Genomic DNA, 24,131 nt, shown 5'->3' with positions numbered 1-24,131 from the left:
AACCCTCTCATTTCAAGAAAGCTTTTACCAGGTTGCTTGAGATAGACAGGTTTGTGAAGAAGAAACACCCAACGCTCCTAATGGAACAAGAGTGATGTAAATACCAAACTTTTATTTCCCTCTGTAGCTAGACCCTTCTCAGCCCCAAACACCTTCCTGGAGGAATCTCACATCTCATCTCTCACTCGGAGGTAGCACTAAAATATGCCAGGGAATTCATTAAGCAATAGGTCAAAAGGCTTAGCTTTTTTTCCCTTCCCCGCTAGGGGAAAAAGATCTTTGTTGCTATTGTTTGGCACGAGAACAAGAAGCAAGAAAATTGGATACACAACTGCCGCACTTTAAAACTACCTATTTCACACTTCATTGAAAAATCCTGTATTTATAGATGTTTAAAAATACAAGAACTAATTGGATCAGATCTAACCCAGAATCCTCCTATTTGTACCACCTAATGTTATGTATGAACTAAGTCTCCAGTTTTTTTTTAATCAGTGAGAAAAAAGGTTTAAAGGTTAGGCATTCTTCCAGAAACCAGTTTCTGAATGAAAGCTTTTATTTTTTTTTATAGTACTGACTATATTTACACAGAGACAACACACAGCATGGCCTAGTAGATATGGCATAGGCCTGGGAGTTAGCATACTTGGGTTCTAATTCTGGCTCTGCCACCTGACTGCTGCTTGACCTCTGCCACTTTACATCTCTGGGCCTCAATTTCCTCAGCTGTAAAATGGGGATGAAATACCTGTTCTCTCTCCTAGATTGAGAGCCCCATGAGGAAAAGGGACTGAGTTCTACCTGATTGTCTTGTTTAAGCACCCCAGTGTTTAGTAGGCACATAACCAATACCACAATATACAATGTAACATTAATGTATGTACACAGGTTATGCACAACTTTTCAACTTCCATCCTTCTCTGATACAGTCAACACATGATCCTTTTTCTCCTGCGGCTGCTAAAGAGAGCAATTTTTCAAGTTTATACCGAATGTCACTGTATTTCATTTTCAAATATAATCTCCTGGAGAGAAGGTTCACTCTCCCCATTTCCAATCTCTAAAGTTAATACACAAATTTATATTCCTTTCTCCTACCCGCTCTCCTAAATTAAGAGGCGTAATTACTAGGAGCGCTTGCCACAAACGAATGAAGCACCAAGGGAGAAGGGGCTGTCACCACTGGCCGCCTAAGGCAACCCCCTAACCCCCCCCCAGTTTTTTCCCTTCCGCCGGAGAAGGTTGCTTATGAGGCAGTTTCTATCTTTCCTAGTAGTGAGGGAGGACAGCTTCACACGTGGAGCTTGAAGCCTCCCACCAGGAAAACAGTGAAAAACAAGTTACAGGAATCCTTTTGGCAAGTCAACGAGCGGCCACTGAGCCCCCAACTCCCTCTCTGGGATGTGTGGGACCACTGCAAAGAGTTCTGCTTAGACTGTGGGTTTGGTTTCTAGGCATTAAATGCTTATTTAAGATGTTTATTCATCCCCTTCACAGCTCCACCCCAGGGGGATGGAGGAAGATGTGGAACAGCTCTAAGTAAAGAACATAAGGCAAATCCTGCTGTACACTTAAACCGAATATCTTCAGTGTACCTCGTTTCTAGGCTGGGAAAGCTTGTCCACCTATATTTAATGGGAGGCTTTCTGTCAAGCCTGATATTCAATCTGCCAAAGTTAGGGCTGCCAAGTTAGAAAGGGGAGGGAGGCCTGTCATTATGGAGGGGGCCTTTTTGAAAAGGGCTACCTGCATGGAAAACCACCCGCTCATATACCCTTAAAATGGTTTGCAGAGAATATGTCCTAAACCTGCTTTCTGAATGAGACCAGTCAGTACACTCCATGAGAGGATGCAGGAACAGTCAGAGAAAATGTTGTCTTTTGCAGGACCTCTTTAAATTCTAATATATAACCAATATTCACAGCTGCAAAAATGCCTGATATAGAATATAAAAGGACGTACACAAGACTGTTGATTGATCCCACATCATATGCGTGTCATATTCAGATCTGCATCTTTGAAAGCCGATTTTCTTTCATAGTCTAAACAGAGGAAGTAACTACTCTCTGAGTGAGACAACCTGGTCCAGTCCTATCTGCTACTGTTGCCTCCTGGCAATTATTATAATTAGCTGTCACATTATGTGCTTGAGATTATGCCTCATTCTGCCTTCACAACTCTGTTTTGGGCCTCCTTGCTTGTGTATATCCCCTGCCCAACCACACTGTGTTGTTACAGGCATTACCTCATGATGCGATGGGCTGCATTCCAGCAACCCATGGTTGGGGATCTTGGGGTCAACTTTGACTGGTAGATGAAGCCAAGGACTCTGCTCAAGGAGCTGAGGGTGCTTTTGTTTGTCAGGCCTCACCTCACAGCTCTGTAGACCTTTAGTTGAGTGGGCCTAACTGCAATCGATCTCTCTGGCTAAATTCCTGGAACACTACAGATCGCCTAGTATAATGCTCTTCAACGGTAGCACATTTTGCAGTGTTTTGCAGTCACTGCAAAGTAAGGCCTCCCTCCTCTGATAGTGTCTTCTTTCCCACCCCAACTTTAAAAGCCTAAAGCCCATCTCAACAGCTGTTTATTCACAATTTGGCATAAGAATGTTAGTGCAAGGTATTGTTTGGCTTAAAAGGTTGTGAATATTTATCCAGATACATATAAAAAGTGGGGCCTACTGGAGAGAGCATGGCCCTGGGAGTATGAGAACCTGGGTTCTAATCTTGGCTCGGCCATTTTTTGCTGTGTGACGTTGGGCAAATCACTTCTCTGGACCTCAGTTCCCCCATCTGCAAAATGGGAATTAAGTTATCCTCCCCTCTGCTTAACTGTGAGCCCCATTTGGGGCAAAAACTGTGTCAAACTTGATTATCCTATACCTACCCCAGCAGTTAGCACAGTGCTTGACACATAGCAAGTACTTTACAAAAACCGTAATTACTAATAATTCTTATCTAATTCAAAACATTTTATTGGTGCCATTGCTATTTGAGCTAACTAGATTTGTTGTGTTCATATCACTATTTAAAAATATTTGTAAAAAAATACGTGACAGGGCACTTGACACCATTTTCTACAGGAAGCAGTACTTTAGTTCTCTTTCAATTTGCTTCATTTTCAGGGAACCAGTTTAGAGCTCTACCTGGGGCAGCCCTGACCTTTTCAAGAGGCTCAACCAATCGAGTAACAGCAGGACATGCCTCTCTGTTTCTTCACCTTTCTCTTCCTTCTGTTGCCTTCCGTTTAGAACCTAATCAGAAGATGCGGTTTTTCAATTCTTTATTACTTTCAGAGAACTTTAGCAGTCTGTGTTCAGTTTCAGGCCCTGAGAAAGCACTAGGCCACATGAAAAATCTAGGACAGTCCGTTGCTCTAATGCCCTCAGTTGCCCACCCTATCTCTTCTGAAGAAGAAAAAAGATGCATCATTATCATCACATCCTCTGGCTCTCAAGCTCCTCATGGCTCAGCCCTGCCACTTCTACTTAGGTTCTGGCAAACAATCTTTCCAGGAAATACTGGCGTCTTCCCTTAAGGGATAAGAAAACTGTTGATGTTCACAGACAAGCGAATAAATGCCAAAGGAACTAAAAGTGAAACGGCAACACTGTCCTTCTCCTTGCCCAGCTTACGAGAGTAATGGAAGCGGGGAGACCCGAACCAAGACTAAAACAATGACACAGTCCTTCTCTTTGCCCTGCTTACGAGAGCAATGGAAGCAGAGAGACTGCAGAGGACCCGACAAGCTGCTTACAATAAAAAAGGCTGAACTACCCAACACCGAATTACAGCAAGTTACCTGACCAAAGTAAGGGAAATACTGCTTTGTCTTCAGGTTAGCCAAATGTGGAAAGAGGAAATGGAACACTTAGCTAACCCTCAATTTCTGCCAACAGAAGCACGTCAACCAAGGCATTTGGCCCAGGATAAAATGTTTCACCATCTTTGACAATTCAGTCCAGCACTGGCACCTTCAATACTCACCCCATTCACTAAGATGCCTTAAATTCTTCAGACAAGCAACAGAGAAGAAAATTTATCAGCCCGCAGAATTGTCAGTGACCTGCAGGGCCCCAGAAAACAGTGAGGGAAAAATACATGAATTTTTAGGAGCTTTCGGACAGAGAAAATACAGATGGGCAGAGGTGGAGTAAGCCAGGCAGCTGCTCTAGTGCAACAAAGAACGAAAATGGGTCTGGAATGACCTTCCTCTACCAACCCCCATAGTAGAGTACTTTACCCTCATCATCTAGCCCTGTGATCTTCCCCACCTCAGGGATCAAACTACGTCCCTGAGAAAAGAAGCACTTGGATGGGGGTAAAGGGGAGAGGAGCAGAGGTTGGAGGAAGAGGGAAATGGACACCTGTGAATCCTCTGCTTGGGCCCAAGTCAGAAAGAGACTCTGAGGGCCAGTGTAGAGGCAATGCAGTTGGCAGGGACCTCAATGCCATCCCAGCCTTGTATCCCCAGGAACTGTGGCTCCAGCCATATCAAGGCACTTCAGCAGCAGCAGCAGCAGCAGCAACAGAGACGAAAGCGACCAAAATGAGATCAAGGAGGGAGGGAGCAGATAGAAACACACAAAAAATCCTCAAAAGACGGTTTTCCTCCCATGGGGTCACCCTGACTGCATTTGGCCACTAGAGAATTTCCATATGTTCACAGATGAAAAGACAAGTGAAGCCAAGGAGAGAAATACAGAGAGGCAAAATAGGAGACATAAAAACTGAGACACACAAAGAGACAGCAAGTGTCCTTTGAAATACCATGAATGCTTCAAGAGATTCTGATAGTTTTTCATTATTAGCTTAATCTTGGCCCAAAAGATTTGGTCGCAAAAAAAAAAACCTATGATGCAGAGGACTGCATGCCAAGCTAGAACGATGACTCTTTGAGAAACACTTCCCTAGAACCTCAAGAACCTGTGGGCTATGGCCTGAACTGAGCTTCAGTCCCATCAAACCTGTCAGGCACCCTTGGGATCGAGAGGTGGGCAGAGCACTGACTAAACCAAAGACTGGTGCAAAAAGCCTCAGCAGGGAAGGAGGAACAGGGCAAGGATGAAAGAAACCTCAGAATCTGAATTTAAAATTGAAAGCAGCACCAATTGGCTGTAGTCTAACAGCTGTAGTATTTAATACAAAAAGGCTTAAGAGGTTAATGAAATATTCACATAGAAATAAAATACCTCTTGACAGCGCCTGTAACACAACCAATCCCTGTCAGCCTCAATTAAGTGATTCCCCCAAAAGGGAGATGGAAGCCCATTCATTCTTCATGCAAAGGTCAAACAAAGGGCTGTGCTTTATGATCTTCGATCCTCTACAGATACATCAAGATCTGGCACTTCTTCCGGAGTTCTCCTCTCGCTCATCCAGGCAATGTTCAATGGCTTAATTTTTAACCTTCCGAAACCCAGTCAGATCACCATATTGGTAAAATTTCAAGGCGAGTTTAGATCTTGGGGGATGCCTAGATCAAATCAGTAGGTCAATGTAGCAAAGAAGCACTTGCCCTTTCACACACACCCAGCAGTAGGAGTGAAAACAGCCAGAATAATGATAATTAATAATAATTATGGTATTTGTTAAGAGCTTACTAAGTGCCAAGCACTGTTCTAACTGTTCTAAGCACTGGGGTAGGTACAAGGTAATCAGGTTGTCCCATCTGAGGCTCAGTCTTAATCCTCATTTTACAGATGAGGTAACTGAGGCTCAGAGAAATGAAGTGACTTACCCAAGGTCACACAGCAGACAAGTAGCAGAGCCGGGATTAGAACCCATGTCCTCTGACGCCCAAGCTCTTTCCACTAAGCCACAGGGCAACCCCTAGCATCTCAATGAAATCAGGAAGACCAAGGAGTTAGTTACCCCTCTTTGAATGGTTTGGGTTGAGAGATAAAAATCCAAAAGCAAACCCCTCTGCCATACATAATTACTGTAGCATCCTTTTGATTTCAAGTTTTGAGAGTGTAGCCCAAGGAATAGGACAAGTCTCATTACATGTGTATACATACACACACAAACACACAGATGCATATATATATATATATATATATATATCATAGAATTTCCTTCTTTTGAAACAGACACAGAGGTTGGGGGGCGGGGTGGTGGTGGTGGTGGTGGGGTGTGTGTGTGTGTGTGTTTGTGAGAGAGAGAGAGAGAGAGAGAGAGAGAGAGAGAGAGAGAGAGAGAAAGAGAGAAAAAGAGAGAGAGAGAGAGAGAGAGAGAGAGAGAGAGAGAGAGAGAGAAGCCTTGCATAAGAGAAGCAGCATGGTTTAGTGGAAAGAGCCCAGACTTGGGAGTCAGAGGTTGTGTGTTCTAATCCTGCCTCCACCACTTATCAGCTGTGTGACTTGGGGCAGTCACTTAACTTCTCTGTGCCTCAGTTACCTCATCTGTAAAATGGGGATTAAGACTTTGAGCCCCATGTGGGATAACCTAATTACCTCATATCAACCCCACTGCTTAGAGAAGTGCTTGGCACATAGTAAGCGCTTAACAAATACCATTATTATTATTATTATTATTATGTGAGCCACCCTTGTGGCATCTAATGAACAACAAATAGGGGACTGGGAAGGCGCGATACAAGCTGGAAGGAAATTTTAGGGGTTGGAGAAATAGAACTGCTGCATCCCACCCCTCTCCCAAGACTGGTTCCAATACAAGAGTGAGGCTGAGGACATGACTGAGCAAGTCCCCAACACACTGAAATTAGAAGACTAAAGATATCTCCATGAATATATCACAGCTGAATATATAAATGGCATCTTCTAGTGTGAGAGACCACTACGTAAGTGATTCCATTGACTTTTTAAGTTTCAGCATGTCATATAAAGTGCTATCATTCAAAGCCACTTTCCCCTCTCCTTTGGCAGACTAATATATACTCAATTCAATCCAATTCATCCTCCAGAGGGAAAAAGAAGGTTTCAACAAGACTAGAGGAGATGATCATAAGAAATGGTAGTACATGATATGGAAGAATCATAAACCTCACCTGTTACCAGAGCAATCAGACACACAACTCAATAAACCACTCCTTGCCTATTCTCGGAAGCTGAAGTCTAACCATGAAAAATCTATTCTCAACCTCCTACTGCATGGAGTCTGGTGTTAGATTGGTTGATGACTCTGATGATGAACTCTTCTTGTGAAAAGCAGTCTTAAGTGTGTATAGGTTTGCTTTCTTAGCATCTAGTTGAGAACCATCTTATCACTACCACCCCCTCAAGGTTGCCTAAGTTGAAGGTCTGTGTCACCAGCCTATTAAATTTATTCGATACCCACTGGGATATGCATATTGGACAACCAAACAAAATAGCAGGACTACTTTAAAGTAAAGAACTTCAAGTGGCTGGGCATCACTGCAATTGAACAGATGTAAAAGTTCCATAAAACCAAGTTTAAATGAACAGCCAACCCTCTCTCGGCCATTTGTGGGATCCTACAAATGTTCAAACAGTCATTCCCAGAATCCCGTGAAAGGTTTTTGTCAGATTTCAGGGTCAGGCCTTCTCAAAACTTAGATGGGAGCACTCCCAACGTTGAAAACAGTGAGGGGAGTTTGATTACACTTGGTAGCAGCATGGCCAAGTCGAAAGAGGATTAGCCAAAGGAATCAGAGTTGCTGGGTTCTAATCTTGGCTCCACCAATTGTTTGCTGTGTGACCTTTAGTGAGTCATTTAACTTTTCTGTGCCTCAGGTCCCTCATCTGCAATATGCGGTTTCAATACCTATTCTCCCTCCAGACTGTGAGTACTAGGTAATGAGGGACCTGATGATCTTGTATCTACCGTAGCACTTAGTACAATGCTTGGCAAAGAGTAAGTGCTTAATGAATACCATAATTATTATTATGAGATAGCACCTTCTCTCATTAATTTGTTGTAATGTAGTGCCCAAGGAACTGTGAAGCAAGAGTGGGCAATTCCTTCCATTCTGGCTGCATTGCTATTTGGAACAATCAAGAGCAAAGGAATGTTAGGGCAGAGCACAGGAAATGGTTTTTGTAAACCATCAGGATGGGGTGGGTGTTGGGGTGCTATATCATTAAATTAGGTACTCCTACCGATGGAGATATGAATTTTCATGGTAAGCAGAGCCTGTACTGCTTCAAGGTGTCTGGGAAATCCTGGGGCCAGAGGGCTGCCACCTACTCCTTCAGAGTGGAGCAAAAGCAGGGTCAGCCTGAGAAGAACACACTAACGATGGAAAAGAACCCAATTTCCTGCTGACAATACTTAATCCAGAACATTTTCTCAACTTCCTTTTAAACACTACACTGAATAGAATTGATATCACTAGGGGAAAAAAAAACAGAGGAATTATGTTTGCTGCAACAAGGCATTTACTCTCACCACTAAATTTTACCTCAAGAGACCAGTGCCTTAAAGCCTGGCTTCATCATGACACTTGTGAGCCTCTGATAGCTAAGTGAGTAACTTAGCTATCAGCCACAGGGGAGGAAGTTTAACCAGTAATAAGAATATTCCTGGACAAAGTCTTTTCATGAGTACTAGATAAGAGGCTAAGGAGAAACCAGGAGACAGTCAACAAGCGACTAGTGAGCACTCGTGAGGAGCAAGGCGCTTTTTAGGCTAAGAGAGGTTGGAAAAATAGAAGAAATAGAAGCAGAAACTAAGGAGTGTGAAAAGAAGAAGAAAGGAGTCCAAGAAGGTGTCAAAAATAACTAGTCTAGAAAGACGAGGACCACTAAGTGGCCTACAATTTAGGGGAAAGAAACAGCAAGGGGACAGGAGAAGTGAGAGCACAGATTGGATTCAGGAAGCTATCCTGCTATCAGCTAAGTCAAAAACCTCACAGAACCCCTCTGCTTCATTGACAAGAATGGAATATGCAGGGAGGCACTCAAGTTCAGAGATCTACCTGCCCTTTCCAGTTTAGGCACCATGCCAATGAGAATCTTCCTCCCCAAGGAAAAGGAGCCTAGGACAATCACATGATCACCAGATCTACCCAAACAGAAGTATCAAATGAGGGTATTCTCCTGTTCTCGCAGTAACAGAATGCAGGATGAAGCATATGGCCTTGAGCCAGAGAGCAGCAAAAGTGGATCAAATGGGCAACACTGTAGGCTTTGGTGGCAGCAGCCCAGCCATGGCTGATGGAGACCGAGGCATCCAAGGATACTGAGCTGATGATTCCGTTTGTAAGTATTGCCAGTTGGTGGGTGGGCTTTCTCAAGGTGACTGAGAAAGAGGGAACAGTCATGGAGTAGGACAGACAGGGGGAAGGGGAGATGACAAAAGAAGAGTAAGTCCAAGCACTGATCTTATCCCAACTTGACTACTGCATCAGCCTCCTCGCGGACCACCCTGCCTTCTGATCCTCCCTAATCTAGTCCATACTTCACTCTGCTGCACAGATCACTTTTCTAAAAAAGTGTTCAGACCATGTCACCCCCTTCCCAAGAACCTCCAGTGATTGCCCATCAACTTCCACATCAACCAGAAACTCCTTACCATCAGCTTCAAAGCACTCAGTTTGCCCTCTTCCACCTTACCTCACTGATCTCCTAAGAATGCCCAGCCCACACATTTCACTCCTCCAATGCCAGCTTATTCAATGTGCCCTGATCTTGCCTATTATGTTGCGGACCCCTTTTCCATCTCCTCCCCATAACCTAGAACTCCCTACCCTTCTATATATGGAAAGCCACCAATCTCCCCAGCTATAAAGTATTATTAAGGGCACATCTCCTCCAAGGCCTTCCCCAATTAAGCCTCTTTACCCTGATGCCCTCTTCCTTCTGCATCACCTATGACCTCTGACCACCCTTAACCCCACAGTACTTATGTAGATATCTATAAATTATAAACTAGGAATTATTTCTTTTTACTCACGTCTGTCTCCCCATCTAGACTGTAAGCTCATTGCGGGCAAGGGATGTGTCTGCCAACTCTGTTCTACTGAACTCTCCCAAGTGCTTAGTACACTGCTCTGCACACAGTAAGTGCTCAATAAATACTATTGATTAGATTAAATTGATCAGTCAGTGTCAGGTTGCAGGGCAAGCAGGAGAAGGGCTGCCGGTGCAGAGCAGAAGTCCAACATGCACACCGCATTGCCACCAGTTTACAGGATCCAGGGTTACTTTTCCTGTGGTCAGTGCCCTTGGATTCATGTGCCAGAGGGCTAAGAAAAAAGGAACTGGAAGTCCCGGTGACAAACTTCAGGAAATCAGACATCTGGGGTTGGAGAAGATGGAAAAACTGACACTAGGGTGCTATAAGCCTGGATTTTGGGAATCTGAGAAACTTGCTTGGGTCTGGGTGGAGGATATTTGGAGCTCGCTATTCCACTATGCAAGGGGCTTCCTCCTGGACAAGGTTAGGCAACACCAGAGGAACTTGCCCCAGTGCCAAAAGGTGTAGTGATAACCGACCAAAGCACGTGGTCCTTCACCACAAAAACAAAAGACTATTTTAAAAGCTCTTAAGTTACCTCACTGCCAGTCCATTAATTCAGATCCTGCACACATCTTTTCTTTTATAACCCTGAGGCAATTTTTACTGTTGGTGCGAATACATTCCTGAGCCTTCATTAGTTGTGCAGCAAGAGGACCATTATAATCTGGGGAAAATGAGTGCTCACCAGCTGCCCAAACACATTCTCAAATTTGGCATTCTGTCTTATGGGACAGAAGGCACCTGAGGAATAGTAGAGGACTCAGTATTACAACCACCATTCCCAATATGGGTTGTGCATTTTCCTGGAAACACGGCAATCCTATCCCAGCTGCCCATTAGTCAGTGCCCTTTAGCACCAGCCCACGGGGCAAGAAAAATGACACTTTGTTGGTGGACACCTTAATATATTATGATACGTACTGCTCCACTGACGACCGTTTAGGATTTATAGGGTTTTCTATGCAGCATATAGCTAGGGACTCAGCCATCATTAAAGGTATTTACAACGATGTAATTGAGTAGAATTTCTAGAATGACAGGGAAGGCGGAGGTAGGGATGGGGAAAATGAGGATGTGAAAGTGGGAGGTACAATTAGCTTCTGTACAAGGTGATTAAATGCACGGTATTGGCTTTGCATGGCCTAGCTCCAGGTGCTTGGCAGGAAGACTCCAAACACCTGCTTCTGCTGGTTGGGCCTTGTCATACGGCTCCTTGCTACTTTCTTATCTGTCTCCTACTGTTCATTCTGCACATTCTTTATTGACAATATTGTATTGATTGCTATGGTGAGACTAAATGCTTGCTTCAACAGTTGTAGTCCTCCTCGTTGCTCTTACAAGATTTTAAAAGAGCCACTCATGCTGATTTCTGGAACTTTTTCGTTTGACTTTTTTGTGGTCCACTAGAATGACTACTCTTTGGTTAAGCAGATTTCTGGCCCCTTAGTTATTCTCACCCTCCTCAATCTCCAACGCACACCCACTTGTAAACTCTCTTTTCCATTCAATCAACAGGGAGGCTCATGCAGTACAACAGGGCACTTAATGGTTAGGGTACTTTAAAGAAAATCATTTACATTCTTTCCTCTTCACCCTAGACAGTGTAAAGATTTTCAAAGTAAAATCGCCTTGGCTGGGAAATCAGCAAAATAATCACAACGGATTTGGACCACTAGAATGGTCCAGCTGCCTGAGACGATGATATGGTTGAGCAACTACCTGGGGGAGGGGGATGAGTCATCAACAGAGCTGGCTTCAGTGAGTAGAAGACTCCAGAAACATAAAACTATTATGCAGAATTAATCAATCAGTCCATCACTCAATCATATTTACTGAGTGCTTACTGTGTACAGACCACTGCATTAAGCACTTGGGAAAGTACAACACACAGATTTGGTAGATATGTTCCCTGCCCACAACGATCTTACAGTCTAAAGGGCGATACAGACATTAATACCATATCTGAACAGAAGTAATACTCATTCATTCATTCAATCGTATTTATTGAGCGCTTACTGTGTGCAGAGCACTGTACTAAGCGCTTGGGAAGTACAAGTTGGCAACATATACAGACGGTCCCTACCCAACAGCGGGCTCACAGTCTGTGACATTAACATTCTGACATTAATATGTCAGAACAAGCCTTGTCCATTTCCAATCCTGAGACCATTAGCAGAGGCAATGCTAGGCAGACTGTTTAGGGAGGAGGCAATCTACAAAGTAAACAGACAACCTTCTAAAGGAATCAATCAATCAATCAATCAATCAATCATATTTATTGAACACTTACTGTGTGCAGAGCACTGTACTAAGCGCTTGGGAAGTACAAGTTGGGAACATATAGAGACAGTCTCTACCCAACAGTGGGCTCACAGTCTAGAAGGAATCTAGTCTAAAGGAATGGGGGCAGATGGGATGGGAATAGGACCAAATTACATAGGAACATAATTGGTCATTTTTCTTTTAAGCTCATGTTTAGTTTTTGCATCTCTAAATACTGGCTAAGAATGCTGCTGTCCTCTGTTTGAAAGACAGCTGGTGGTCTGGACTTTGCTGGACTTTCACCACCCACTTGGGACCGGACATGTCAGACACCTTTGGAGAGCAGCTGACACAGGTCTTAAAAACTCAGACAGCAGTTCTGGCTCAGTGCTCACTTCTTTCCAAGAGATGTGTGGTTTAAAGCAAACAAACAAACATCCCTGGGAAAGCTAAAATCAAATGCTAAAACAAAACCCCAATAAGTCATTTTTGTGCTGTTTCCTCTCCGGAGTTGATTCAATCCCCCAGGGCTCTGAATTAAAATCCGATTTTTCTTTATAACTCTAGCCACCTGGTGCTCTAATTAATTGCTGAAGATTTCACCAGTCTCATTCCAGAAGCTATGCAAATTTCTCTGGAGAGTTTTTTTATTTTCATTTTCCCATAGGATTTCCACATCTCTAGCAACTTAAAGAACATATCTTGTTAAGCAACTCCAGAAGAAGGAGGAGAAGTACAGGGCTATTCCTAATTCCTGTTGTCTATCCCTTGTTCTAGCTTTATAGCTCTATGGAAGCCAGTGTCACTACCCATGCAATATTGAAGTGGTGAGGATTGGTAGAGGAGATTCTAGGTGTTCTCATCCCAACCTCTTTCTGGAAGGGGAAGGTCATCAAAGATGGCAAATGCTTCCTTATTGCATGTGCTTTCAATTGTATTGATCAAACACTTATTGTACTAAGAGTTGATAGGCACATCCCTGCCCACAGCGAGCTTACACTCTAGAGGGGGAGACAGACATTAATATACATGGATTACGGGGATGTTCATAATTGCTGTGGGGCTGAGGCTGGGGTGCATAAAGGGTGAAATTCAAGCACAAGGGTGACACAGAAGGGTGTAGGAGGAGAAGAAATGATGGCTCTGTTGGGGAAGAACACTGGGAGGAGATGTACTTTGTAGGTGCAGAGGAGTGGTGGTCTCTCATTTACGAAGGGGGAGGGAGTTCCAGGCCAGAGGAAGGACATGAGTGAGGGGGCAGTGGAAAGATAGACAAGAGCAAAGTAAAGTGAGTAGGTTGGCATTCGAGGAGCAAAGTGTGCAGGCTGTGTTGTAGTAGAAAATCACCTAGGTAAAATAGGAGGGGGGCAAGATGATTGAGTCCTTTAAAGCCAAATTGTAAGAAGTTTCTGCTTTATGTGGCGATGGATGGGCAACCACTGGAGGTTCTAGAGGAGTGGGGAAACATGGACTGAACAGTTTTTAGTTTCTTTTTTAAAATGATCCAGGCAGCAGAGTGACGTATGGATCGGAGTGGGGAGAGACAAGAGGCGGGAGGTCAGCAAGGAGGCTGATGGAGTAATCAGGACGGCATAAGATGAACGCTTGGATAAATGTGGTATAAGTTTGGATGGAGAGGAAAGGGTGGATTTTAGCAACATAGTGAAGGTTGACCGACAGGATTTGTTGACGGATTGATTATTCATTCAATTAATTGAGCGCTGACTGTGTGCACAGCATTGTACTAAATGCTTGGGAGAAAACAATGCAACAATAAACAGACACATTCCCTGCCCACAACAAGCTTATAGCCTGCGAGGGGAGACAGACATCAATACAAATAAATAAAATGACAGATATGTACATAAGTGCTGTGGGGCTGGGAGAGGGGAAGAGCATAGGGAGCAAGTCAGGGCAACACAGAAGGGAGTGGGAGATGAACAAAGGTGAGGCTTAGTCTGGGAAGGCCCCTTGGAGGAGCTGTGTCTTTAATAAGGCTTTGAAAGGGGGGAGAGTAATTGTCGGATGTGAGGAAGGAGGGAGGGCATACCAGGTCAGAGGCAGGATGTGGGCTAGGGGCTAAATAGGTCAAGGATAATGCCAAAGTTAGGGGCTTGAGAGGCAGGAAGGATGGTGGTGCTGTCTAAAGTGATGGGGAAAGTCAAAGGGAGGGCAGGGTTTGAGTTGGAAGATGAAGAATTTTGTTCTGAACTTGCACTGCTGTTCAGAAAAAAATCAAAAAACTAAGGGGCAGTGAAGTAGCCTACCAGAATGAGGGCTAGAAGCTTCATTTAGTTCGGACTTGAGTTTTAAAACCAGCTCCGTCGAACCTTCTGTGTGATCTGCAAAGTCACTAAATGTTTCTGCCCCCATATGTAAGGAAGGTTAATATCTCTGTCACTTGCCTTTCTTGCAAGGAGAGTGTAAAGGGTGGAAGCAAGACAACAGATGAAAGCACTCAGAGCTGCACACAAAGTACTCTGAAAACTCAAGGGAATAAATATATTAACAACAATTATAACAGTAATACAAGGGTGGTCACAAAGTTCATAAAAATACTTGCTTAAATGAGTCTTCACCATAACAATGATCATGTGGACCTTAACCTAAGCATGCCCAGTGGATCTTTTAGAAGCACCAAAGCAAAAATGTGAGGCAATACATCTTTAAGTCTTGTCTGCTAAGAATCCAAGTGGAGGCAATTTAAAAACTTATCCAGGTTGCTGTAGGAATAACAGCAGCATCTGGAGTCAAAGGGGAGGTCCCTGGAGTTTGGGGGAAGGGAATAGCTTTCTGGGTTTTTCCTTTTTTTGTTAATTACTCCATCCTTTCTTTACAGACTTGGTTATAATCAACACCTGCATTATTTCTGCCCAGTGAAGAAAATGCCTCTGTGATGCGATCATTTATGTCCTGCTGGGTTGGCAACAGGAAGGACTAGGTGAATACTTGTAAACCAACACCATTCTCGCAGGAACCCTCCATTTTCCCCACTATGTACCATCATCACTTGATTTTTTTCGTTAACGAGGCTCTTACTATGGGCCCATCTCATTTGATTGATGATTCGTTGGGAGAAAAGATAATGATGATGAGGACTAAGAAATCCCTCCAAATATCAAAAGTGAATGGCCAACGCTCCTGGGTTGGCGAATCCTCCAGCCACTTCTGAAAGACCACCTATAGACCATATCTCCCTGGCCTTCCCGTAGGAACTACACACCTGCTCCGATATGTGAGGGGTGCAGCGGTAGCAGTAGAGGGAAAGAAACAAATAACTAAAGGGGAGAGGGAGAAGGGAAACGGCACCGTTCTAATTACACAGTGCCACGATGGGTGTAATTTCTCTTAAATCAGAATACAAATTCTAGATTCACACTCCCTGAAGGATATAAAATATTAGGGGATTTTTTATGGTCGTAATCACCAACTCATTTCTCCAGCCAACACTGGCCATATCTAATTAGGGTGAAGTACGTTAATGATAGAGCAGCAAAGCCCAGAGACATCTTCAGTTGTGATATTAATTGCGTTTAAGGAAAGAAGCATGAATTCCGCTTATACAAGCTAATTAGTATGGGTTTGCTAATTAATACTGGAAAGTCAAACTGCCTTTGTCTTGTCGACTGCAATTAGCTAAAGCAGTTTAAATCTGTTTTTTTTTTCCCCCCTTCCCCAGCAGTAAACTGACTTTTAGCGGCAAAATTCTAATTGAGTCATGGACTGGAATAGATGGCACTAGTTATCAGAGCGAGCAAAGCCTCCCTTGGTTACTGGCTCAGTCGGAGTCCCTGCGTCCCATGGGATTCTTAGGTCAATGACCTCAAGGTCAAGGCTCTCCACACGAGACGAGGCCATCATCGTTCTTTGACTCCGGGCCTTCCCACCCAGCAGTTCAGTCTTCTTCCTGGGAAATAGCTCGCTCCCTCCTGGGCCAGGAGTCGAAGTCCCTTTGAGGGCTTAGCTCCACAAGGCAGCAGATAATGAGTGAGTGGATAAAGCTGAGCACTGTGGCTATTTACCAGGGAGTCACGTCGAGTCCGGTAAAACTACTGACCCCAGAGTTCACCGGCTCATTTCCACTCCTCAAGAGGAGGGGGAAAGGGAGGTGTCAGAGAGCCATTAACACCTTTAAAGGGAGCGGCAGAGGGGTTTCCCGGGCAGTGCCCACTTTTCGGAAGCGGACCAGGGACCCGCTGGACTGTGTGATCGGGCCTGACAGGTGTTCGTTCCATTTCCCTCATTGCTGTGCTGAAAGCCCAATCACCGACTGGACTCGTGAAAAGCAATATGCCCGACTGTCAGTACCCAGAGCAAGAGGCAGTCTTGTAAACCGTCTCAGCCACACCAGGTTAGCATCAAAGTAATGAAGAACAGATCACAGATGAATAATGGGGGAAAGGGAGGCGGGGAAACAAATCAAAAATCCCAATGAGAAAAATAGCACCAGATAGAAAGATAGGATTAGCGACTGGAAAGTTTGCTCCAAGTGACACAATGAGGGAAGGGAAGGGCTGATCAGGAGCAGCCGGAGAGACAGAGTGATAGCAGCATGGCCTAGTGGAAAAAGTACAGGCCTGGGAAACAGAGGACCTCGGTTCTAATCCCAGCTCTGCCAATTGCCTGCTGTGTGACTTTGGGCAAGACACTTTTCCGTGCCCAGTTTCCTCATCTGTAAAACGGGAATAAAATATCGGTTTCTCCTTCCTTCTGAGTTTCTGAATCTATGTGGGCCAGGACTGTGTCCAATCTGCTTATACTGTATCTACTCCAGCATTTGGCACATAGTAAGTGCTTAGCAAGTACCACAGATACTATTATTAGATAGGGAAGAACTGGAATCCCAACTGCCGTGGTGTTCCGAAGGAGGCTCTGCAGGCCAAAAGACCTAACGAGAGTTGGTGAAGTTAAAGGGAAGGGGAAACAGAAGGCTTCTTAGCAAAAATCTAACTAGCCCTGAAGGAAAGCTGCGCAATGCTGGCTGGCATGAAGAAGCAGAAGAGGACAGGGAAGGAAGAGGCCTAATTTCCATGGACAGTTCTGCTACTAGGCATCAATCAACTAATCAGTGGCATTTATTGAGGGCTTAGTGAGTGCAGAATATTGAACTAAGAACCTGGGAGAGGAGACCTCTCTAAAGCACATTTTGTCAAAGGGTAAAGCCAACAAGGTCCACTTCCTACTTTAAAGGAAGTTTGCGGTAAAGTATGTTGAGCAACCATGGAACTGGGGCACGAGTGAAGTAATGATGATGATGTTACTTTATCACAGCAACAACATGGGGGGCAAGGCATGGCAGGAGCGGGAATTAAACAGACCATAAGGAGAGGAACACAGTCTCATTTAACTCAAATGACTCAATAAAGACAATCTCTCAACCCTCCATGCTCACTGGATCAAGACAGAGTTATGGAACTGACAGCTCAGATGGAGCAGTAGTCACTGGAGCTACAAAAAGGTACTCCAGAAGTTCTGCTGAATTCTGATACTTAACGAAAGGCAGAGGACACTGCCTACTGCTCTAAATATTTCCTCTCCTGCACTTCCTTCTCCTTCACTATCAAAACCAGAAGCAAGGAAGGTTTAATTTTTATTTCTTCTCTTTTGGTGCTCAGTGCCAAGTATCTCGGTCACTGACTATCTGAAAGCACCGCCAAATTGAGGAGCTGGGGAAGAATAAATAGGATTAAACTCCAGATTCAAGGCCAGGTATGGGGACGATTTCTACAATATTTTCAACCAATCTCCACAGCATTCCTGCAGAACTAAAACAAATTTATTTGTCATTCTTCTTGGCTCTGTCTGCATTATAGGAACCCACACCCTTGAGCACACTGCAATTCAGGCTAGCATTTGAGGAAGGAGCGGATAATGGCATAAGCTGATGTTAGGTTTCTCAAGGATTTGGCAAAAAAAGATGCTGCATGGTTGAAGGAACCTTTTCCTCTCAAGCTTTCCCAAGCAAACCAGCCATTTTATCCCCATCTGAGAATCCTCAAAAACCTACTATGGAGATTATTTATATTAACGTGTGTCTCCTTTTCTAGACTAAGCTCATGGGCAGGGAACATGTCTACCAACTCTGTTGTACTCTCCCAATGGTTTAGTGCAGTGCTCTGCACACATTAACCACTAAAATACCACTGATGATGATGATGATGATGAAGTTATTCATTGGGATGGCCCAGGCCTGGGAACTGAGTTGAAGCATCAGCGCTATCGCCAACGGCCACTGCCTTGAGGTTTCCCCATTCCTGGAATGAGCATAGCAGCAGAGCAGATCACCCAGGGAAGTTCTTTAATACTATCCACTTGCAAATGTGAAGAGTGCCAAGGGATGAAAATTCAAGTGGCATTCACTTCAGATCAACCACAAGGAGTAATTCAAAATACCTTTAACATAAAAGTTTGTGCTTCCAGATTTTCATGGGGTCATTTTGGAAAGAGGAACAGAGGACCAATACCAAGCCCACCTCCAACATTAACACGGTTTCTGCATGTCTCTGTGGTCTTGTTAATGTTATAGGTTATCCTTAAGGCTGCAGCAAGCTCAGAAAAATAGCTAATGCAGTTTGAAATAAAGCTGCAGCTCTCCTAAAACCCCTCCAAACAGGAGGCTGCCAGACGGGAAGAACATTGGCTTTGGACAGAGAAGGTTTGATAATAATAATAATTATTATGGTATTTGTTAAGCACTTACTATGTGCCAAGTTCTGTTCTAAGCACTGGGATATGTCCCATGTGGGGCTCACACTTTGAATCCCCATTTTACAGATGAGGTAACTGAGGCACAGAGAAGTGAAGTGAAGTCACTTCACCCAAGGTGACACAGCAGACACGGTATGAGAATCCACGTCCACGGACTCCCAAGCCCGGGCTCTTTCCACGAAGCTACGCTGATCACCTCGCTGGAGAACTGGTTTTGTGTCAAGGAGGGAAGAAGACTGATGTGGAACAAGTACCGTGACATGCTTGGTGGGACGTTTGCTCTCCAGACTTGTGATCAGAAGTGGATGTAAGAGATGTTGGATGGAGTCCCAACTGGACCCTTTCACCTTCCTTTCCCCTTTCCCACCATAGTTCACGTAAAGAAGCCAAAGGAAATGAACACTTACCACATCGGCCCTTTGTTTCTGATTCCCCACTTCTTGCAGGGCTTGGGAGAGCTGGACCTTTATGACAACAAGGAGAAGGAGGTGGGGAAGAAACAGAAGGAGTGCAAGTTAGTTTCTGCATGTTCTTCTCGAAATGGTCAATCACTGCCTACTACTGTCCTGAGTCCTTAGTTTGTTTATTATGGGATGTCTAGACCATGTAAGCGATCATACATATGTAAACAATGCAGGGAACAGTTGCGAAAAGGACTGCTGGAGTACGAATAGCATTAATAAAGTCTAGAGGTGTCCCAAAAATGTTTTATTTATAACGAGCACAGGGTGGGGGTAAGGGGAGGACAGGGAAAAAAGTCACCTCCACAGTGATCAGAAGTTCTTCAATGTGCTTTAGTACTGACCCAAACCCCTAAGCAAGCATCAGATAATCAAGCCACGACATTCACTCGTTACATTATCAATATTCTATTGCACACCAAACCAAAGCAATCTGTAAACAAAATAAGAAGATGTCAATTTGCTCAGCCCAAAATTGAATCCTAGGAGGCTGGCACCACTGGCAGGGTGCTGAACAGGTCAAAACCGCTTTCTCTGATAGCTTTTTATGGGCAGGGATGACATCTAGTAGTTCTCTGCAAACAGTAAGCGCTCAATGAATACCATTCTCTCATCAGTGACCAAGTTCCAACCTGACCTCTAATTGGCTAAAAGTGGGCAGCATTTCCCCGCTAAACCAGATCCTACATCTGGGCCAATTAAAGCAATAGTCAAGACCATCTCAAGGTGATGATGGAGCAAAGCAAAGGGTGTCAGATCACCTCCAGAGAGCTGACACAGCACTACTCACCCTCTCTCATCCCATTCATGTTCCTGCTGAGCACAGTGAACTGAGGATATCTGGGAGATGATTACCTTCATCCTTGGGATATTTCCATCCTTTACTGACATTCAAACCCATTCCCCTGGCCCACTGTTCCAGACGTTTAACTCCCTCCTCAAACCCTCTGTCCCCCTGCCTCCCCTTTCTCTTGCCCGTAATGACCTGGCCACCTACTTTGTTGAGAAAATTGAAACCAGCCTAAAATCTCCCCTGCTTTTCTGCAGTCCCTCTCTCCTCCTGCCCCTTCTTCAAATCTCCTGCCTTCTGTGAAAATCCACCCCCTCCACCTGCACATCCGACCCCATCCCTTCGCACCATATCAAAACACTTTCCCCCTCCTTTCTTCCCTCCCTGACCGCCATCTTCAACTGTTCACTCTCCAATGGCTTTCTCCCCACTGCTTTCAAACATGCTCTTTCATTCATTCAATCATATTTACTGAGCACTTACTGTGTGCAAAGCACAGTATTAAGCACACAAACATGTCTCCCCATCCTAAAACAACCCTCCTTTGACCCCACAGCTCCCTCCAGTTATCACCCCACCTCCCTCTTACCATATCTTTCCAAACTCTTTGGGCGTGTTGTCTACACCTGCTGCCTCAAATTCCTTTCCTTCAATTCTCTTCTGGACCCCCTCCAATCTGGCTTTCGCCCCCTTCACTCCACAGAAACCGCCCTCACAAATGATCGCCTCACCAAATTCAGTGGTCTCTACTCCATCCTAATCCTCTTCAACCTCTCATCTGCCTTCAACATTGTGGACCACGCCCTTTTCCTTATCCAACCTTGGCTTCACCGACACTGTTTTCTCCTGTTCTCCTCCTATCTCTCTCTATCACTCCTCAGTGTTTTTACGGACTCCTGCTGTGTCTCCCACCTACCAAATGTCTGTCTCTCTTAAAGCTCAGTTCTGGGTCCCCTTCGATTCTCCAACTACACCCACTCCCTTGGAGAACTCACTGGCACCCATATGACTTCAACTACCACCTCTATGTGGCTGATTCCCAAATCTACACATCCAGCCCTGACCTCTCTCCCTCTCTGCAGTCTCACATTTCTTCCTGCCTTCAAGACATCTCTTGGATGTCCTGCCATCACCTCCAATTTAACATGACCAAACAGAACTCCTCACCTTCATTCTCACCTTCCCACCAAACCCTGTCCTCCCCATGACTTTCCCAAAACTGTAGAGAGCACCACTACTCTCCCTGTTCCACAAGTCTCTAACTTTGGCATTATCCTTGACTCATCTCTTTCTCATTCAACCCACATTCTTAATCTAACACCAAATCCTGTCAATTCTACCTTCACATCACTAAAATCCACTCTGTCCTCTCCATCCAAACTCCTACTGCATTATTCCAAGCACTTATTCTATCCTTCCTTGTTTATTGCCTCAGCCACCTTGTTGCCCTCCTTGCCTCACGTCTCACCCCACTCCAGCCCTTATTTCACTCTCTTTCCTGGATCATTTTTCTACAAAAACTGTTCACTCCATGTCTCCCAACTCCTCAAAAACTTTGAATGGTTGCCCTCCACATCAAACGGAAACTCTTTACCTCAATCAGCTTGCCCCTTTATCTTACCACAATAATTTCCCATTATAACCCCATCTGCAATCTTGACTCCTCCAACTCCAAACTACTCTCTGTACCTTGATCTCTTCTATCTCACAACCCACCCCTTGCCCATGTTCTCCCCCTAGCCTGGAACTCCCTCCTCCTTCAAATATGATAGACCACCACTCCCTGCCAACTTCAAAGCTTTATTAAGATTATATCTCCTCCAAGAGGGCTTCCCCGACTATAGACTTCATTTCCCTAACTCCCTCTCCCTTACGTATCACTTGTGCAGTTGGATCTGTATCTGTTAAGCACATGATATTCACTCCACCCTCAGTTCAACAGCAATTATGTAAACATCTGTAATTTATTTTAATATCTGTCTGTCCCTTTAGACTGGAGGCTCCTGGTGGGCAGGAAGCATGTCTACCAACTCTGTAGCAATGTAGCATTTAATACAGTGCTCTGCATACAGTAAGCACATAGAAAGTGCTCAATAAATGCCACTGATTGGTTGATTCATTTTGACCACACTTGATTGCTTTCCCTCTTCGGGAAAATAATGTGGGGTGAGATCAGTCCCCAGATTTAACTCTCCTGTCCTCTCAGGGTAGGCTTGTCTCTTAGAGCCTCTCTATTGGAATTTACCTGACCCCGGTTAGCGGGCAAAGAGGCAAGGGTGATGTGGTCTAGATCCTAAAATGTGGGATCCCAACTTGAAAAGAACAATCAGTAGGTGATGAAAAAGCATACTTATAAAGTTAAACTTTCCCTCACCCATAAATGAAAGGGAACACTTATCATAATACTCATCAAGATAAACATGGATTGTCACTGAAAACTCCCAGCTACATCTCTTGCACTTCATAAGCTGGACTTTATAAACAATGCAACTGAAAGTAAAGGGGAACTGCTGGCCGTGTCGAACAAAAAAAGGAAATCTATTAGGTATAAAATATGATCTCAATAAAATAAGCCCAAAATTGAAAAAAGAAAATCACGGGCTGAAATATGAATACAAAATCTGGAGCTCAACCCCCACAAGAAACATTGCAATTAATAATAATAATAATAATAATAATAATAGTAATGATGGCATTTATTAAGCGCTTACTATGTGCAAAGCACTGTTCTAAGCACTGGGGAAGTTACAAGGTGATCAGGTTGTCCCACAGGGGGCTCACAGTCTTAATCCCCATTTTACAGATGAGGTAAGTCAGGCCCAGAGAAGTGAAGTGACTTGCCCAAAGTCACACAGCTGACAATTGGCGGAGCCGGCATTTGAACCCATGACCTCTGACTCCAAAGCCAGTGCTCTTTCCACTGAGCCAAGCTGCTTCTCTAATTATGTATTGTCTTTCTTGCCTCGGTCCCCAGTTGGATGAATGTGGGATGTAATATGAAGAAATACAACACACTCATTAAATACTGTTGGAGAGGCCAGTATTATTCACAGAAAAGGAGAGACAGAGAGAGAAAGAGAGAAAGAGTGTGCACAAAAATAATATTATTGCAAGATTTGATGCAGGAGAACCAAAAGCCTATGTGTAAATTCACTGACATCTGAGAGCAAATTTTGCACAAATATTTAACCAAGGAGAATTAGCACAGAATACAAGAGCAGAGAAAAACCAAACAGAGAAATAATATGAAGTGTCTTTTTGGCAAGCACATTTCCAACAGGTTTTCTTAAGATGCAGAAATAGCTTTCTCTGGAGTGGACTACAACAGAATAAGCATTTTGGGCCAAAACAAGTACTCAAGCCTGTCTAGGGGGCTCATTGTTGCATGAAGAGGTTTTGAACCTGCACTCTCCTGAGCCAACAGCAGAAATATTCCATCACAGCACTATTTTATTTTCACAGGCTTTCTTGAAAAAGCAGAAATCACTTCCAGCATGGACAGATGAAGCTTATGATGATAAGGGGTTGCCCTGTACATGCATATTCACACATCAGGACAAAATGAAGCCACTCAAAGGAACAGAGAAACCAACTCTCAGAATAGGGCCATATTCCATCAGGGCCTGGCAAACTGTTGTCACAAAGGATTAACTAATTTGACTGTTCATTACCATAGGGGCTCATTCCAGAAATTTTGTGACACAATATTATTCTGTTAGAAGCTAAGCTTTACTGGCAGTCCTAAATAGAATAAAAGAAATAGCAGTACTGGATTAGATCACTGATCTCTCCAGTCTTATGTTCTGTTTCTGGCCATGGTAATGGGAAGTTTAAGGAAACTTGGTTGTAGTAAGCTCCTTGAGGGCAGGGAAAGTGTGTTTTACTTAACAGTATTTACTGAGCTCTGATTCTGGGCTGAGCACTGTGATAAACATTTGGAAGAGTACAATAGAGTTAGTAGAAATG

At 44.1% G+C, this 24,131-nt stretch overlaps 1 protein-coding gene across 1 annotated transcript in view; it reads right to left on the bottom strand.

The window, feature by feature from the left end:
• MAD1L1 (mitotic arrest deficient 1 like 1) overlaps positions 1 to 24,131 on the bottom strand; it is a 588,396-nt gene that overhangs the window by 271,156 nt on the left and 293,109 nt on the right. The window contains exon 12 of the mRNA XM_038763361.1: positions 19,322 to 19,378. Coding sequence (XP_038619289.1) covers positions 19,322 to 19,378 — 57 coding nt within the window. The remainder of the gene's footprint in view (positions 1 to 19,321; positions 19,379 to 24,131) is intronic.

The sequence above is a fragment of the Tachyglossus aculeatus genome, chromosome 21 (genome assembly GCF_015852505.1).
Source record: "Tachyglossus aculeatus isolate mTacAcu1 chromosome 21, mTacAcu1.pri, whole genome shotgun sequence".
Classification (NCBI taxonomy): domain Eukaryota; kingdom Metazoa; phylum Chordata; class Mammalia; order Monotremata; family Tachyglossidae; genus Tachyglossus; species Tachyglossus aculeatus.
The sequence above is the reverse complement of the archived record's forward strand: the minus strand, read 5'-3'. Positions and strand labels throughout refer to the sequence as shown.